The sequence below is a fragment of the Aphis gossypii genome, chromosome 2, assembly GCF_020184175.1.
Source record: "Aphis gossypii isolate Hap1 chromosome 2, ASM2018417v2, whole genome shotgun sequence".
Lineage (NCBI taxonomy): Eukaryota > Metazoa > Arthropoda > Insecta > Hemiptera > Aphididae > Aphis > Aphis gossypii.
Genome location: NC_065531.1, coordinates 61829679 through 61847500, shown reverse-complemented (window position 1 = coordinate 61847500; position 17822 = coordinate 61829679). Strand labels below are relative to the sequence as shown.

Below are 17822 nucleotides of genomic sequence, written 5' to 3'. Positions count from 1 at the left end.
TATACTATGAGCGACTCGACAACTCATCGCATAACCATGGCCGCGTGTGTGGCACTCGCCACCGTTTTCAGACTTCAAGTGTTGATAATAATACAATATTTGTACCTCTCAAATGCAAATAGTACGACGAATTTTCCTCCGAACGTATGTGGAAACCTTTTCAAGTGAAATCGAAAATCCGTGCTGAGCTGAAATCCCGGACGTCCGAGAATTAAACGCGCAAGTATATAGGTATACACGTAAACGCGTACGAGGGTAAATCCTCTTAACAACCTCGTACACGGCGGTTGGCGTGTTTTTAGAAAAACCATTGGGGTATTTGTAATACATATTTTATGCAAAGGTGTCTGTATAAAATTACGCGCAACAGCTCAGCGGATTTGAATTCGTTTTCTACGAGTGCAGCACGGGACTTCGTGCACACTTCTCAGGTACACTGCCACCACGCAATAAGTGTATGCTCATGCATATTATACATTTATGTATAGCCTTTATTCTCAGCAGTGGTTCCTTTGATTTATGTCGATTTTTCGAAATTTATTGGTAACAACATTTTTTTCTTGAGTGAAGTAACATAAATTATTGTGGAATTACGTTAATTTAGTGAAAAATTTTATCTTGAACAATGCGGTAGGTATGTATAACTTGGTTACTAAAATCTATGAAAACGTATATACGTAAACGTTAATTACTGCTTTTTAAGGAACTTTCCTAACAGTGCAGTTTATATGTGTACTGTATATTATAAAATAGTATAATGGTATTATAATTGAATGTGTATAAGTAATATGCGTTCATATATAGGTTGGCACAATAGGATGTATATTATAATCAAATATTTTTATTATTCGTCTACAAAACTGATAAAAAGCGTCTGAATAAAAAATGGTTCGAAACTACGCTGCACTGGTTAACGTATTTTATAATAATATTATGTAATATTATACACAATATGTATACCATACAAATTCGTTTCAATATACTTAGCGGTGCAACATATAAGACATAATAATATACGTACCTATATTATATGATATAATACGATTCGAAATAAATGCGCGTCGTTGTTCTCTCTTTAGCTTGTTTACCTAAGACACACACACAAGCTCGCGTGACGTATAAAAAACTAAAAAATTCGTCAGAACGGCTTATAAAACTAGTATATAATATGTATATATATATATATTATATATAAATAATAAAATATATACCAATGTACGATTGTGTGAGTAAATCTCGTGTGTTGTGCGATCTTTAGCCGAAGTAAAAAGGGGAAAAAACATTTCCTCCACCTGCGTTTACCCTTAGGCTCAAACTCACCATTATAATCATATCACGAATAGACATACACACACACACACACACAATACCTGCAGCATATATATAGGCACACTCGCATGCGGACGGGACTGGTCCCGCGCGATTATTATGTTGTCAGCTCGTTTGGAAATGATAATAACAATGGTGTCTGTCTATCTATTCGTCGAGTACACACTACATAATAATATTATCCACTTCAGACGAAGAGGGCTGGCTGATGCTACGGCTCGCACATATTACGCGCCCAAGTAATTTTTCATAATTCCGTTCTGCCCGCTTGCAACTACCCCCATGCATCCTGACCGTTATTAAATTTTTATTATCTTATTGTTTATTATTTATTTTCAAACAATTTCTTTATTTCTACCCTCCCCCCTTCCATTACTCTCTGTTTCACTTACACTCTCGTTGGGTTTTATTTTTTTTTAACCACACATTGTACAACCCGTTGACCAATTTGTAGCACCGAACGTGCGCGCCTTTCGGCGTATGTACATATTATATTATGTACGCTTAAAACGTTGTTCGTGCGCAACACGTGATTCACTCATTGTGTGACGCTAATGGATCTACATAAGAATTAATGCACAAGAAGCCGCTTCAAGGGTCACGCTCGTGATACCACCGCTGCCGCCGCAGCCGCCACCGACTTCGCCATCGTTGTCGTATACCCTTTCCAAAGTCATCGTGTACGTTTTTAACTACATAATTTTTCATGCACGTGTATGCGGGTAAGGGTATAGGGTACCTCTATAGCACTGGTGCGGTAATAGTGGTTTTTAATGAAAGCAATTTTCACGCTAAGGGATGTCATCGTGTTTGTCCAAGTTGAAACATGGTTTTATCACTTCTAGAGAAAACACGAACTTCCATGCGCGTTACAAGATAAAAATCGTAATTGCATAATAATTACTGCCGTATAATCATGATAAAAACAATTTAACACAAATGCATAATATAATACACATGGTTTTACAGCTTAAATCCATTATTGTTGAATACTAAATTACCTACTTGTTTCGCTCATCAAAATTATAGTGTATTTAGTTTATAAGTGCGACAATATCCAATGGCATAATGTTTATAAAAATTATAGAAATAGATTCAGTCAAAAAATATTTGTATAAAAATGGTAAAATAAATCTGCTGAAACATTGTTTATTATTTGAATTGAAATAATAAATTATCGTTTTTAAAGGTACATTAGTTGATTAAATTAATTGCGTATTATTTATTTGTTTCGGAATATACTATTTATATTCGTAGTTGTTTATTAAGCCAATAGCGTAACAAGAATTTTGCAAGAGGAGTCTATAGTTCGTATGATGTACAGAACGTTGCGAAACGTTCTTCATAATTTGTGTTTGCCATTTTGTTAACATTATGTAAAATTGTAGACTGTCAAAAAATATTATAAATCGATAATTTTCTATATTAAATAATATATTAAATAAATATATTTGATACATTATTTTATTCGGTTCAAGAGGTAGGGAGAGAGTCTAGACTTGGGAACAGGAGGGTAGCGCTCGAGTATTATAAATATATTATCTTCTTAATATTTGTAAATGTAACAAAGTTTTGAAAGTTAAAATTATTTATTACAACAGATTTTTTGTAAGTAAATGAAAATATTTTAAAATATACATTTTTTAACTTTCATTATATAATCAATATAATGAAACTTAAAATTATATTATAATAAATATTAGGTAGTGAAATTAATTATTATTTATAGCACCGACTAAAAATTAATAATTATTTACATTAAACAAATTGTATAAGTTAAAGTTTCCATTAAAAATTAAATCAATTACATGTACTCACGAAACTATTGATTTGAAAACATTTTTAGGTTATTTCTTCTGAATCAAATGTAATTTAATTTGAAATTCATTACTTAGGTATATTTATTAACTAAATTGTGTATTACCAATTTAATGCATTTGGTTTTCAAAGCATATTCTAAAAATCTAAATAAGTAAATTGCTTTATTATACTCGTATTTTAATGTTAGTAAGCATAATTTGATGAAAAACGAATTATCACACATACCCAGTGTACGTACTCGAATGCACGCGTGGTGCACGTGTGTTGGTCAAGATGATACAACGAAATAAATTTCAATCGGTTCATTGTACACGAGTAGCAGTTTTTGCACATCATGTCCTAAATGTAATTTAGGTAATTTTTTCTTTTTTCTCGTATACTTTCCCTAACTTACAATGATAGATTTCCCAAAACGACACTTAAAGTATTTTTTTTCTTCCCGTTCTCCCTCTCCCCAAAAACCATATGCGTAACTACTGCACGTACATAAAAATGACGTCACCCGAGCTTCGGGAACGCTCCCCCGTAGTAGCAATAATTGTAAAGCCAGACTATAAATTAAATCCGGGTGATCCGTGTAATCATAGTCGCCTACACTGGCCGCCCTCGTACTTACAGTATGCATCATGTCGCGCGGCGATGCATACCGTCGGTATCTGCGTTTTGTTTTTGGGGTGAGGAGATGTTTTTTTACCATCCACCCCCGCCAACGACCGATCGGTAGAAGGGTTTACCACTGAGTCACTACTCCATGTACACTATGCTATTAAACTCGCATGCCGACGCCACCGTATATATATTGTAATATTATTATTTGTGCATTATACAGGGTGGGTTGTTATGTTATGCTATGCGAACTTTGTATAGTCAAGCGTGAAATACTGAACAGTTTCTCACGTTATTTTGTCCATTTTTAAAACGAAAAATATTTTAACCGTAAAATGTCGTGGTTGGATAACATGTAAGTGTCCACAACCTGTATATTTTGGGATTGCCATACATCGTTTTTTCAATCTTTGCAATACATTTTTCTCTGTATCATTGGTCATTTGGACACTACTACTATATGATACTATTGGTAAATAAATATATCAAAAAATAAAAATTGTATACTGCTTAACGATTTACGAATCAAGAGTGATAGCCAATTAGCAAACACGTTTTATAAAATCTTTTTATTGCACTCAAATTCTCTAAATTCGCATTCGCGGATATCTCTATTATTATTGACTCTTATGTTTGATTTCAGAGCCACTGCACAATATGAAAATGAAAAAAAGAATACCGTTTCGGTAGAATTCTAATACATTTATATATTATACTACATATGTAGGACAGATTTTATTCATATTTTCTGTTTTACTGTTGTCGTACGTATTATTTTGGAGATATGTATATTGACATTTTGTTTGTCTGTATATTGAATAGCTAACAATAAAATTGTATGAACATTTTCTATGGAAAAAATCATTTTGGGCAACCCGGGAAAACGCCGCTGGCGGTTGGCGGATCACCCTGTATTTAATAATAATATGTTTATTTAAAGAACCCAGAAGAACAATGCACCACAAACGTCTCCACCGCCCTCTTAACCGTGGGCAATCCCCTAACAATGTCACAAAACTGCAATATTAAATACACAGACTTTGAGTCACCCTTTCTTGCCTGGCAGTGGTAGCGGTGAGCGACGCACACGTTGGGTTTGACCTATTGTCAATATCGTTACAATGTTAATTTTGTTTTATAATTTATCATCAGCTGAATATGCGTGTGCGTTGCTTGGTAACCCATAGCATACGCTCCCCCAATCACACGCTGCTTCCGACAACCAGGTAAATCATTATTAATATTTAAAAATAATAATCTTAAAGAAGGATATTCGAAATTCCCGTTCATTTGCATTGTGCTGGTATTGTATTCTTACGATTTAATTTTGAACTTTGTTTAAATAAAAATGAATTTTTCGAATTATTGCGATTCGCGAAACTTCCGTTTCAGCATAAATGTCTTAGAAATATTTGTAATACGTGCGAAACCTTTAGTAACTACAAATAATCGCTGTATAATAAAGTATTCCGTTAGAATACTTGAACGGGTGCTTTCAGAAAAATACAAATTGCATTCTAATAGATATATATTTATAAAAATAAACATTTTTTCTGAACTATCATACAATCTTGTGGATGATAGCAGTGAGTTTGTGTTTAGATTTTTGAAAGTTTATGTTGATAGTCATAGTAAAATAACGATAAAATTGCACAAAAATTATTGCATAATGCAGCTTAAGTTAATTGTACGTTTGGGCACGAATTACTGTTAATAATTAAAAATAATTATAAGGTTTGTTATAGACTAGTTCACTGCAGCAATAATTTCATAGAGAGAAGAAAACTACCTAAAAATTGGTGTTTTCTACGAGACCAAAAATGTATTATTTTATGAGCATATGACTATATCGTATAGACAGAGTAGAATTGTCGAAGTAGGTCAAAGTTTTTATCGTGTTCGCCGGACGAATAAAATGATAATATTATTATGTGATGTACCTACCTACTATGTTGAATGAATGCGGAATTCGCGCGTTATTCGCTCGTCGGGGGTAAACTGTGTGTACTCACTCAACAGCCCGACGACTACGACTTGCAGTCCACCCAACACGGAGCGTGAGTAAATAAAAGGTACATTAAAAAAAAAAAAAAAAAGCAAGAAAACGAACAAAACACACACGAACGAAATAATAGAACGTGCTCGGGCGCCCATAAATATCTACACATAATATTATATACATTTGTGTGCTTGTGTGTGTGTTTTATCTGCGCGTGTATCGCATTACGTCCGTCACTTGTGGCACATTGGGTCTCCGGGACAATTTTGGCGTAGGAAAACGGGGAGGAGAGTGTGAAAAGAAATATAATAATCTATACGACGAGAAGGGTCTTGCGTGTTTCTGCGCGTCTGGGTATGTGTGTGTGTGTGTGTATGCGTGTGTATATTATTATATGCGTGTGTAGCGATTCTACGTCTAGATTTTGTCGGCGATATAAAACACGTGTAGAGAAAAAAAAAAATAAAGGCGCCGCACAAAAGGAAAATATTATTATTCGTCCGAGTTGGGATTCCATTATGCAGGCGCCAAGGGTCGCCACAGTGTTCATACTGTACGTACACTATTTCTTCCCCTTCTAATGGGTTGCCTCTGCGGTTACGTATTTTTGATACAGTAAAACACAACGGCGGTCGGGACCCGAGAAGATACGAAAGCGAGAGAGAGATAGAAATAGAGGTATACACAGTTGTGAGATACAATCGTATAATATGTATTTTTTTCGTTTTGCTTTACAACGATTTACTAATTTTAGTATAAAAAATAAATAGAATTGTACATCGAAACGGCTCTGTGTGTGGTGGTTTTCTGGCGTTCGGACGACGTTCGGATCCAACGTCCGAGACAAAGACGATGCGTAATAACTGTACACGAATCGGTATTGTCGTAAATCCGAGTATACGACTCGCTGCTAATGGAGCCGTCATTAGCTTAGGTCGCGAGGACGATCGGAAGGATAAAATAATATTGTAATGTAAATGTAACGTGGCAATGGAACGCTGAACATAATATACAGGGTGATTTACCAAGCATGTTCGTTTTCTTTAAGAACAATAATCCTTAAAAATACTTCTACAAAAATATGGAATATCCGTAGCTTTCATATCTCATTATAAACTCATTGTTATTATCACGGGCATATTAATTATTATTAGTATATACAAGTAAAATAATTACTTGTATCGAATTTTGATACGTCAATAATACATTTTAGATAAATTATCCACTAAATAATTTATAATTGAAAAGGTGGACTGTCGTTTGAAAAACAGGAATTGTGGTATTTCCACAGAACACTCCTTAAGTACTGTAAAAACATCACATAAGAATGAGATATATTTAAAAATTCCATAGATCATATTATATTGGATAACTGAATAATTGGACAAAAAAGGGGGTGCAGGAGTGTGCTGGTGAATCACTCTGTATATTACATTATGTCGTATCCGGCCGGGCCACACACACATCACACCTTTTTCTTATCCGCCCCGTGAATAATATCATCATATGTAGGCACGTAAGTACGCCGTTTGCCGTCCGACGACGACGAACGACTTTTTTTCGACGTCCGTATACGCCCTTATCCTTATAGTATACGTGTAGCCTGCACGTCGCAACTGCGTGTAGGTACACCACGTCATGACGTCGTAAAATAACATATACGATAATATGCGTGTTTGTTATAAACCGTCCGCCGTTGTAGGTGCCAATTAAATGCGTATGAGTTTTTTGAATTCCTCAACCAATTTAAAAACGCGTGTGTTTTATATAGCCAATCAACGGGCCAGACATTATCGACAATGTCCTCGATTAGAGCGTAGGTATATTGACATAATAGTTCATAATATTATGAATAAAAAAAAAAAAAACACGTCCACAAAATATACCTGTGCAATGTTTAAATGCGTCTCATTGAATAAATGTTAACTGACGGGATATTACAATATTCCAAAAAACGCAGTTGAATTGTTCAGTATGTTTTGAATGTTTTTAAAGTGCGTATATATATATTTTATATTTTTTTGTTTTGTTAATATTTTTATATTTGATACGCATATTATAAGTGATTCATAAATAAATAGATAAATAAATATATAATATCTCTGTTTTGTAAATTCATATATTGTACATGTTATAAACATTTGATAATAGTAACAATTATTCAAATATTTAAATATTTTTTTTTATATATATAGAATATAGATAGTTAATATAAGTTATCTGACTAAGAAAAAAAGCTACCTACAACAAAAACTGAGCCTGGTAAAGTACTACGAAAACGTAAGTCAACAGTACTAGAAAAGAAAAAATGTAAACATTTCTATAAAGATAAATAATTTTAATTGAGAAATAGGTGGATAATTTTATTTTTAAAATATTTTTTATTATAGATTTTAAATTTCAAGATTTAAGGGTATCCATCACGTTGATATTATTATAATATACTATTAAAAACATTTTTAAATTGTTCAATGTAATATGGGCAAAATGTAATATATAATATATAATATATGCATATGAATGTGTTTCATCGAACTCATCGTCGCATTTTGCTCGCAACATAAATTATCAAAATACCTTTTTATCAGATGAATATAACTGTTTAAACTCCCCAGCATTCGGGGTAGTTCCCGGTGTTTCACGCACGGTGCAGATGACGACAATCCTATCCGTCACACCCCGACGGTATGTTTATACATATTATAGTACTTTGGTATGGAAATTCCGGACCATTGCCCAGCACTATTATTATTGGTTCTGTATCCCCACCCACGGACCACCACACAAGGTCCCTCTCCTTCTCACCCTCCGGGCGCGTTGGGGTTCGCGCGTGTATCAATTTTCCGGAAACACTTTCGCCCGTATGACTCATTGGGAAATTGGAAAGCACCCGACGAGCATAATCAAGACGAGAGTACATTATACATATCTGATCCCCCGGAGGGGTTCGACACTGGAATCAACAGTTTCTTGATTGTGTGTACTCGGAGGCAATCATTCACACCCCAAAAGAGCGACGCGGAGTCGTGGAGGATAGGGTTCTCGGGTAATACAAATCGGCAACGGAAACGGCAGAGGTGCGGGCTTCAAACCCGGTGCTCTGATGAGGTAGGCAATAAAAAAATAAATAAAAATAAAAATAAAACCAAAAAAATAATACAACTGCAATACATAAAAACATATTATACAATTTAGGGAGGTGAATGGTGAATGGGCGATAGAGTTAAATGGCGTTAATACGAACTAGATAAGTCATGATGCATTGTATTATTACATTGCGTGGAACGGTAATTCGATGTGTTATGCATCACTACAAGACATTATATTATTTCGTGTTTTAGTTATTTATACTGGATGAGTAATGCATACATATTACTTATATGAAAATTGAAACAAAATCAATACTTCCATTCAGGTGGCAGTAAAATAATAACGTATACATAAATATGTTTTTTTCCATATAATATTCAATATTTGTGTATTAAACACCTAACAATTGTTGAATAGTGTTAGTATATTATATAGCTTATAGAATCTTAGAGAGGGCAAGGAAGCATGTATACATTTTGTTGCATTTGAAATGTTTAAACAGTTTCTTAAAAAGATTTTGAACGAATATTTTGAAAATTTAATTTAATAAAAAGTATATTTATATTTATTTCAACATTTTTTTTCATATGTTAATAACATTTATGAGTTTTAACCTTTATGTATTCAATTTATAACTACAAAAATAAGTAGTATACTATTATTTAATAGATATTAGATATATAATATATTTATTATTTATCAATTAATGATTAAAAACAATAAGTATTATTGTATACAAATGATATATATTTTTTTAAACTTTTAGAATGAATCCGCTGATTTATGGTTAGTCATTATGTATATTATATATATATATATATTTAAATCAATATAATTATTAGTTTTTATAAAGTCATATATATTATTTTATAATAATAGGTGCTGGTAATAATTTTAGAATTTGATCGTATCGTTCGGTCGCTTATTATAGTTATTATAATACTAGCGAAAAAAATATCAATTTTTAGTCAATTATAAAAATTTATTGCCACAATCATTAAGTTTCTATGACACTACATTGGTTTATTTTATTCTATTTATTCAATACTCTAGGTACATTATTGAGTAAGAAACAGTTTTCCCCTATACACATCGGTCGTGTGCTGTAGGAACAAAAAGCTTTCGATCCATTAATGTTGTATGTTTCGATTTTTTATTCGCACATCCCAAAATCCCCCTCATACACCACCTGGTAACCCGTTTAACGTTTTCCCACGCACATCCCCAAAATATATTTCATGATTCCAATACCATCTCATTAAACATCATCACTATTTTGGATCGATAATACACAATAGAGTGAATTTGTATGTTCCAATGAAAAATATATTCATAATTTAATTTATATTTACTATAAATTATGAAGTTGGTATATTAATGTGAAAAATGTTTGGTTGATGGATTTTTTAACATCATATTTTTACGTGCAGACCTTTGGCTTTTGATGGGTTTGATAAGACGGTGAATAGACTGGATTTCGTGTCGACTTGCAGTATTGCCGATGACAGACTCGACAGCGACTTCTCTCCCCTTTCGTTGACAACATCTCTAATGGAATGGTCTTCCTTTGTAGGAATTTTGTTTAATTCAAAACGTTAATTAACCCTTACACCACATAGCTCGTTTAAATAATGAAAAATGAACCCTTTATCAAACTTATGAACTGGTTATCTGCTAATTAACAGCTTCCGATGAATTTCTTCCTTAATCGGTCTTTATTATTATTCGTACACGTCAATCTGCACGATTCAAAAATTTAATTAATTGAACACGCAACCTACTAAGACAGAGTTTGTACTTTGTACGGTGTTCAAGTGATTTATATAATTGTTTTATTTTGCACTTTTGACTTGACATAACTTTTCATTTATTTTGTTAAGAAAGGTTGACAAGCTGGATAAGTTTAATTAAAATCGATGTAAAATACATTATATTTACGTACATTTTAAATATTTTAGTCATAGAGGAAATGAGAAATTTTAATTATCAAAAAATAAACATTATCTCTAAGGACTCCTATTTTTTACGTTTCTTCGCCGTAGAAATATATTTTATATTTTTGATAAAAATCATTTGTGAATTAAAACAATATATTTATATAAATGCAATAATTTAAATTTATTCGTTACTTTAAGTAGGTATTGTATTAGCTTAATATGTATTATATTTATAAATATTTTCATATATCTTTGGTACTATGTAATATTTTTTTCATGTATTCGTTAAAGCTTTTAATTGCTTGGTATAATATGTTTGCAGCTAGAAATTAATTAGAAAAATTGTTTCACCAATGTTTTTAGTGTTGAACAGACTGAATATAGCGATTTGAAGAGCAGCTTAAGCTCCAAACACATAATATGTCGTGCATGTAATATAATACACACACATACACATACGTAGTCTATTAAGTTGAAAACTCCTTTACTCAACGAAATTATTTCCCCAGACACACTGCGGTTTTCGTAGGAAATTAATCCGTCTGTGGGTCCATTTAAGACGCCATTTACAAAAGGCGTTACGTGATAAGAATGACGGGCCATTGTCCACGCAAATAGGTTTTAATCCGGTCACGTAAAATAAAAACCCTTTTTTTCTCGTCCTTATCGTCGTCGTCGGGCGGCAGACGAAAATTTCGTTTTGATTGCACTGTGCGTATTTCGCATTCACAGCTTCTCTCGCGTTAGGGTCTAGACGCATACGGTTACGACCTTTAAATTCTCCTCTATTTTTTTCCCCTCAATTGAATATTTTGCGCATTCTGTCCAGCTGCCTGTTACCATATGCATATGCCCACGAACGATATATATATTATTTATAAAGCCACGTGTCTTGTTCGTAATTTGTAAGCCACACTGAATAATACCAGAGTACATACATGTATATTATAAACATGGCTATAACCAATCAGTTGACGAATTAGTATTTTAACACCACATAGTCGTCAATTTAAAACGTATTAAACTCTTTATGAGATGATAAACGAACGGCACCAAGCACCAAAATATGTTCCCTTTTGTATATTATATTATATATACAGGATGGAAGTAAATACGTCATTTTATATTATTAACCAATAACTATTCGTTTCCTAGTACTAATCTACGGCACTGAAATAAACACTCTTATAACATAAAACCAAAAGTCGTGAAAATTGTATTTCTCTTAATAGTTATAATTATTAATATTATTTTTAAAAATATATACGCATATATTATATTATAAGTCGTATTGTATTTTAATAAAGAATTTGCATTATTTCAAGTACCTATATGAAATATCTCTGCTTTATCAATTACTCAATACATACATATTTTGTCATACATTTTTTCTTCAATTTTATATACGGGTAATTTAAATTTAATTTACATTAATAAATTATATAATGGTGAATAAATCATTTGAGAAATATTTATATATTTTTTAATAACAAACTGTTATATAAAGTTAGTTAGACCTTATTTTTTACTGTTTTAAAATAAAATTGGAATATTTGTTAAAATCTAATTTATATACGCGCTGACGGAAAAGTTTATGCTATTTTTATTTTTATTTAGATAAAAAAAAAAAAAAATGTTAAATGGTTTTAATTTTAAGTGCAAGTAAAAATAATAATATTTTGAACAAAAAAATATAAATTATCAAACATCACGTTTATGAGTTATATACAAACTTTTTTTGGGAAAATTTATATACGAATTTATTATTATATTATTAAAACGTTATCATTATGCGAAATTTTTTTTTTTTAAAAAAAAAAACGAATGTTTTAATGAATTTATTTTTCACTAAAGAATATATTATGAATTGTGCTATGCTATATTGAATAAAATACTACTTAGTCAAAGAAACTTGAAAAAAGTATAATATACTTTGACCAACGAATACAATATAATCATTATAAAATAAACGTTTGGAAAACACTGAGAATGATTTGAATTACTTCAGCAAACTGGTATGCCAGTGTCCATTGTGTATACCTGATTCACTCAAAAAGGGTATACTGTATACCAATAATTGTCCTATTGTGCGAACACAACCCATGGATTTTTATCCGCAGATTCATTTAGTAAGTCCCAGTCAATATTATAATGGCCCCAAAATAGCTTCCGACGGCATAGACCCGACATCATTATTGTTAATATCCGCTTAATTGTGAGTGAGTATAGTAGCGTGCAATTATTGTGGTACTGTATTTGTTTGTTTGTTTGTAATACAGTTTAATATAATTTATTATAGTCCTATGCATAATTATATATTATTTTAGCATGCTAAAAATATCGAAACGGGCGGTTTGGAAATTCGTACGATCTTCACACGTCGCATCTTCAACGATCATTAAATTCAATTCTATAGACAGAAACAGGTTTTTTCCGCGTTGCAGTTCCTTTATTGTCGTATTACCATAATGTACGCGTAATTAGTTTAGGCATAATATGGAGATATATAATATGCTAGTCGCGGAACTCAAAACGGGCGATTTGTGAGATTCGGTAGAAAATTGGGTTTATTCGGGGCTTGCCCGGGGTGTTCCCGAAGTTGCCAAGTACTTTGTACCAAATCGAGGGGAGAATAAGTTAGTGTCAACACTTCTTTTTATGGGCTGCCACCGTTTGAACGCCCGCGAGGGAAGCGGGACACGTTTCTTAGACGCTCTTCTCTATCGAATTCGTCCCGAGAGAGGGAACGAGAAATAGAAAGACATATATACACATGCACGCACACACAAATACAATGTTCGTTTATAGTTGTTGATAACTGCGAAATTTGAACGTAGTATTGCAAGAGCAAACTTTTGCATTTCGAAATAACCTGTGGCGCTTTTGACGTGACAGGCGTCGTGTTAGTGATAAAGTTTTCTTATTTTGGCGTTCCAGTATTAATTATAGGCATGTGGCATGTCGATTGTTTACCGTTCGATTAAATTAACATGTCATCTACATTCAAAATCAAAACATTCAAAGCCATAATGAACACGGCAAACCGGAGTAAATAATAAATGAAGTTGTTATTCCAGATGGCTTTTATCTGCTGTAATATATTTCCATACAAAGCCATAATGTTGGCACTTATTTTTTATTTATTATAAAATAATAATATAATAAAAAAATATACTAAACACAGGCATAAAACCAAATCTGACACGTTTAATTATTAGGTGGTCCTAAAAAGTATCCAAAACAGTTTCATAACTTTTGTTGTTGTTTATCCAAATTATTATTATTTCATAAAATTAAAACGTGGAAATCAGTTTACAAACTATGTGTCAAAAAGTATCGATAGAACACATAAAACGAGTATAAAAACATAAAAGTGCTCACAACCAACTAAAAGTGTGTGTATAATGTACGTGACTATGTTGTTTTTTACTCGTCGTTTTTAGTGAGTATTAAAAAAAAACTCATCGTACCTACGAGTTATTTATATTGAAATTGTTTAATAAAACAGAACATTAAACAATTTGTTTTTATATGTTGTGCGCTTTTTAACGAGTTTCATCTGACGAATGTTTTTAAAATTTTTATTTTATTTGAACCACATGCTTTTGATGTGAATCATTCATATTTAATACTGTCGTACAAAAAGAGCATTTTGTTCCTATGCATCAAAAGAACCCGATTGCATTTAAATCGACAGATTATGATCTTTACACATCGAGTGCAGAGTTGGGGGACAGTGCCCCGACGGACTGCGTTTGTATCAAACGTAAACCAAAAAAGAGCAGGAGGGGCAGGAAAAGAATGAAGATGAGGATGATTACAAGGACGAACGCTAGTGGAGGGGGGTTGAAGAAGATGAATCCCTGCCCGCGGGTAATTAATCAGCGAACAAAGGTCGGCGGAGAGGAAACACGCATAATCCAATTTCACGGATGGAATATCAATAACGGAGTCCGGGGCCCGTGAATAATCAGCGGTCGCCGAGGAATTTCCCGTACGTCAATATCGACCCCTTTTGCGAATAATTTGACATCGGTGCCACCGAGACTGAACATTTCGGAGACTGCAGCCGTCGTAGGCTCGTCTGTGCGTGTATATTGTACTTATACACACAAACGAATAAACTTTCCCTATAGCCGGACGTCCCAAAAATTCAAAAACGTTAATAGTTATTTATTTTTATTGATATGTGCCCCGTATGTGACTGAACTATATTGGACCATAACGTTATTTCGTATCGATTTCTTTGTTACGCACACCAGCTAAGTCAAAATATACTTTGTACGCACGAAGAATGCATAATAGTAATAATATAATGTACTTATTCATTCGGTTCGTATATGGAAATATAGAGCGTATATATTATTATATATTATATTATGTGAATGCGTGAAGCCGCCGTGAACTTAAAATTATATGTTTGCCGACGTCGAAATATACATGTCATATATAAAAAGTGTATATGTACGGTCGTACTCGGTTGATTTTATTTTATGAACCCTGTAGCGGCTGTGTAGCTCCACTCACTATTGATATATGCACACGTATAATATAATATAGGTACGACTGTTTACGCCGTAACTTCGTAAAAATGACGAAATACTTACAGTCTAGAAAGCTGTGGGTTGTTGTGGAACACCAAATCGGGTACTTCGGCGAGCTCGTTGCCGTTTAATCGTCTGAAAACAAAAAATCAACAACACGTTATTATTATAATATGCGTACGTGCATGTATATTATAGCATGTATACCTATTGCGCGCGCGAAATAATAATAACACGACATTTTCTTTTCTGATTACAATCTCGCGTCACCGGCGTGCATGAATAATGTACCCGCCCCGGTAGGTAAAAGAATCTATCACCGTCGGTCGTTTTATCATATCGGTGCCCCGAGTATTTCACGTTTACATTATTATTATTATTATTATAACGATATATATTTTTTTTTTTATACCGATTACGATAATGCGCTAGCACAGAGACAGATATAGTGAGATACGGTGAAACGGAGGAGAGGGTAAACACTGCAGTAAGAGTAAATCGTCAGTGCAACAATAATAATAATTTTGAAGCCCCGGTGTAAAAATATTTTGTAGGTCATATTATCTGTAGACATAAACATAAATATGTTATGACTTACATTCTATTTGAAATATAGCTTCCTCTTCAGAAAAAAAAAATTAAGTCAATATCAATAAAATGACTTTCAATTTTTCTATTTGCGACTATATTATAGCCAATACAATATTATTAACAGATAGAAATACTCGTACTATTGAATTTTCAAGTACTTTTAAATAGAAAAATACAGAATAAATATAAGTATAACTTATAGTTATAAGCGCTTACAAATTTTTTTTTTTAAACTAAGTAGTTAAATGTCAAAATACAAAACGAAGAAATTTCGTGGACCACGAAGTGAAAACGTTTTGACCGAAAATCAAAAGCCACGTCGGACGTGGTAAAGAAAGTCGACGACAACTTAGATTTTATCGGACTAACTGACAGATCGTGGGGTTATCCGGTCGCGAGTGATTTGTATATTGTATAATATATACTGTATATATAGTATACACAGTGATGTGGACAGCGATCGTCAAATTTAAATTGCAGTCGAGCCGGTCTTTTTATGGTATACGTTATTTACGAGTGGATAAACGCGATATTATCCGTTGGTCAGTTTTAACATGAAAACTATTGCAAAAGGATGACCATTTTCACTGTGTGTTGTGACATTGTGCGTCATTCGAGAAAACCGTTTTTCGCGTCGTCGTTTAATCCTGTGATAAAACAGAACTCAGGAATTTCGGCGAAACAAGTCTTTTACACTTTAATTTATTTGTGAACCTAATCGTTTTCGGTCAAGGTCTGGTCAAAGAACATCGACAGTTACACATATCAGTATATAGAGACGCCGAATTTAATTTATCTTTGGGTTTTTAGGACACTTTTCCCCATCACTTTGGGACTTGGTTAATTCTTTTTAATAATAGGTGTAATTATTAAAAATTAACAATTTACGGGAATATTATTGATAGTGAATCGTATTAAAGTTTTAAGATCAATATCGAAAAATAGAAAAAAAAAGTTAAGTGTTTGGATAGTTATGATGTTCGACGAGGGAAAGAAAAAAAAAATGTGTCACTGTTTATATGGGTTTGTGAAATTCACGATGACGGTTGTCAGAGCCGATTAAGCGGGGTCGATTAAACGTACCTACATAATTCGCACGCGGTTACGATATGCGGTAAGTGGTTTTAAACACGAATCGCACAGAACAACGATGCTCAGAGAACACGAGCGTTCGTTACTCTTTCGTGGCCCGCACAATAACGACATATAATAATAATAATAATAACGGTGTGCTGTCGGCCGCTTGCGGAAACGGCACAGCATCGTTTGAAGTCGACGACGACGTTCGGTGTTGTATCGCGATATCACATCGCGTATTGTACGCCGTCCGACGGTCTTATCGCTCGCGCAAATGTAATTATTATGTCAGCGACGTCGACGAGAGCGTCGCTTTGACGTTTTTGGTTTTCGTCGAAACATCGCGATACAACCTCCCCGCGAAAATATGCTTATCGTGTCAATACACCTTACAGTCGCCGCTGACCACCATCGAACGATATTACCGCTCAGGAGAGGTGGTTCTATATACACGCACGAATAAGTTTGAAATTAATCGGGCTGGTCTACGAAACTGTGGGCCCACACAGTTACAAAGTCGCTTTTATATCATAACATCAGGAAGATATTATTATGGTGACGGGAAACGTGGACTCGGAGGAGAATGACGAAGGTGTTAACCGGATAGAAACTTGTATATCATATCGACTTGTACTATATACACACAATATTATATTGTGTACACGAATATCTTTATTCAAACGTGTACGAGAACATTGTCGTGTATAATTTACTGAAATTTTGACGTTTTTTATATGATTCGTTAGCGAAAATAAAAAATTGTCGCGTGGGTGACGCGGTCGTCCGCTCTCCAGACATATTTTGATATTAATCAAAATAATAATATAT

At 33.3% G+C, this 17822-nt stretch overlaps 1 protein-coding gene across 2 annotated transcripts in view; it reads right to left on the bottom strand.

Annotated features, from left to right (window-relative positions):
- The window catches only part of LOC114126770 (protein slit), a 131322-nt gene that overhangs the window by 21773 nt on the left and 91727 nt on the right, over positions 1-17822 (bottom strand). For both annotated transcript variants that reach the window (XM_027990778.2, XM_027990779.2), the window contains exon 4: positions 15390-15461. In XM_027990778.2, the coding sequence (XP_027846579.2) occupies positions 15390-15461 (72 nt within the window). The remainder of the gene's footprint in view (positions 1-15389; positions 15462-17822) is intronic.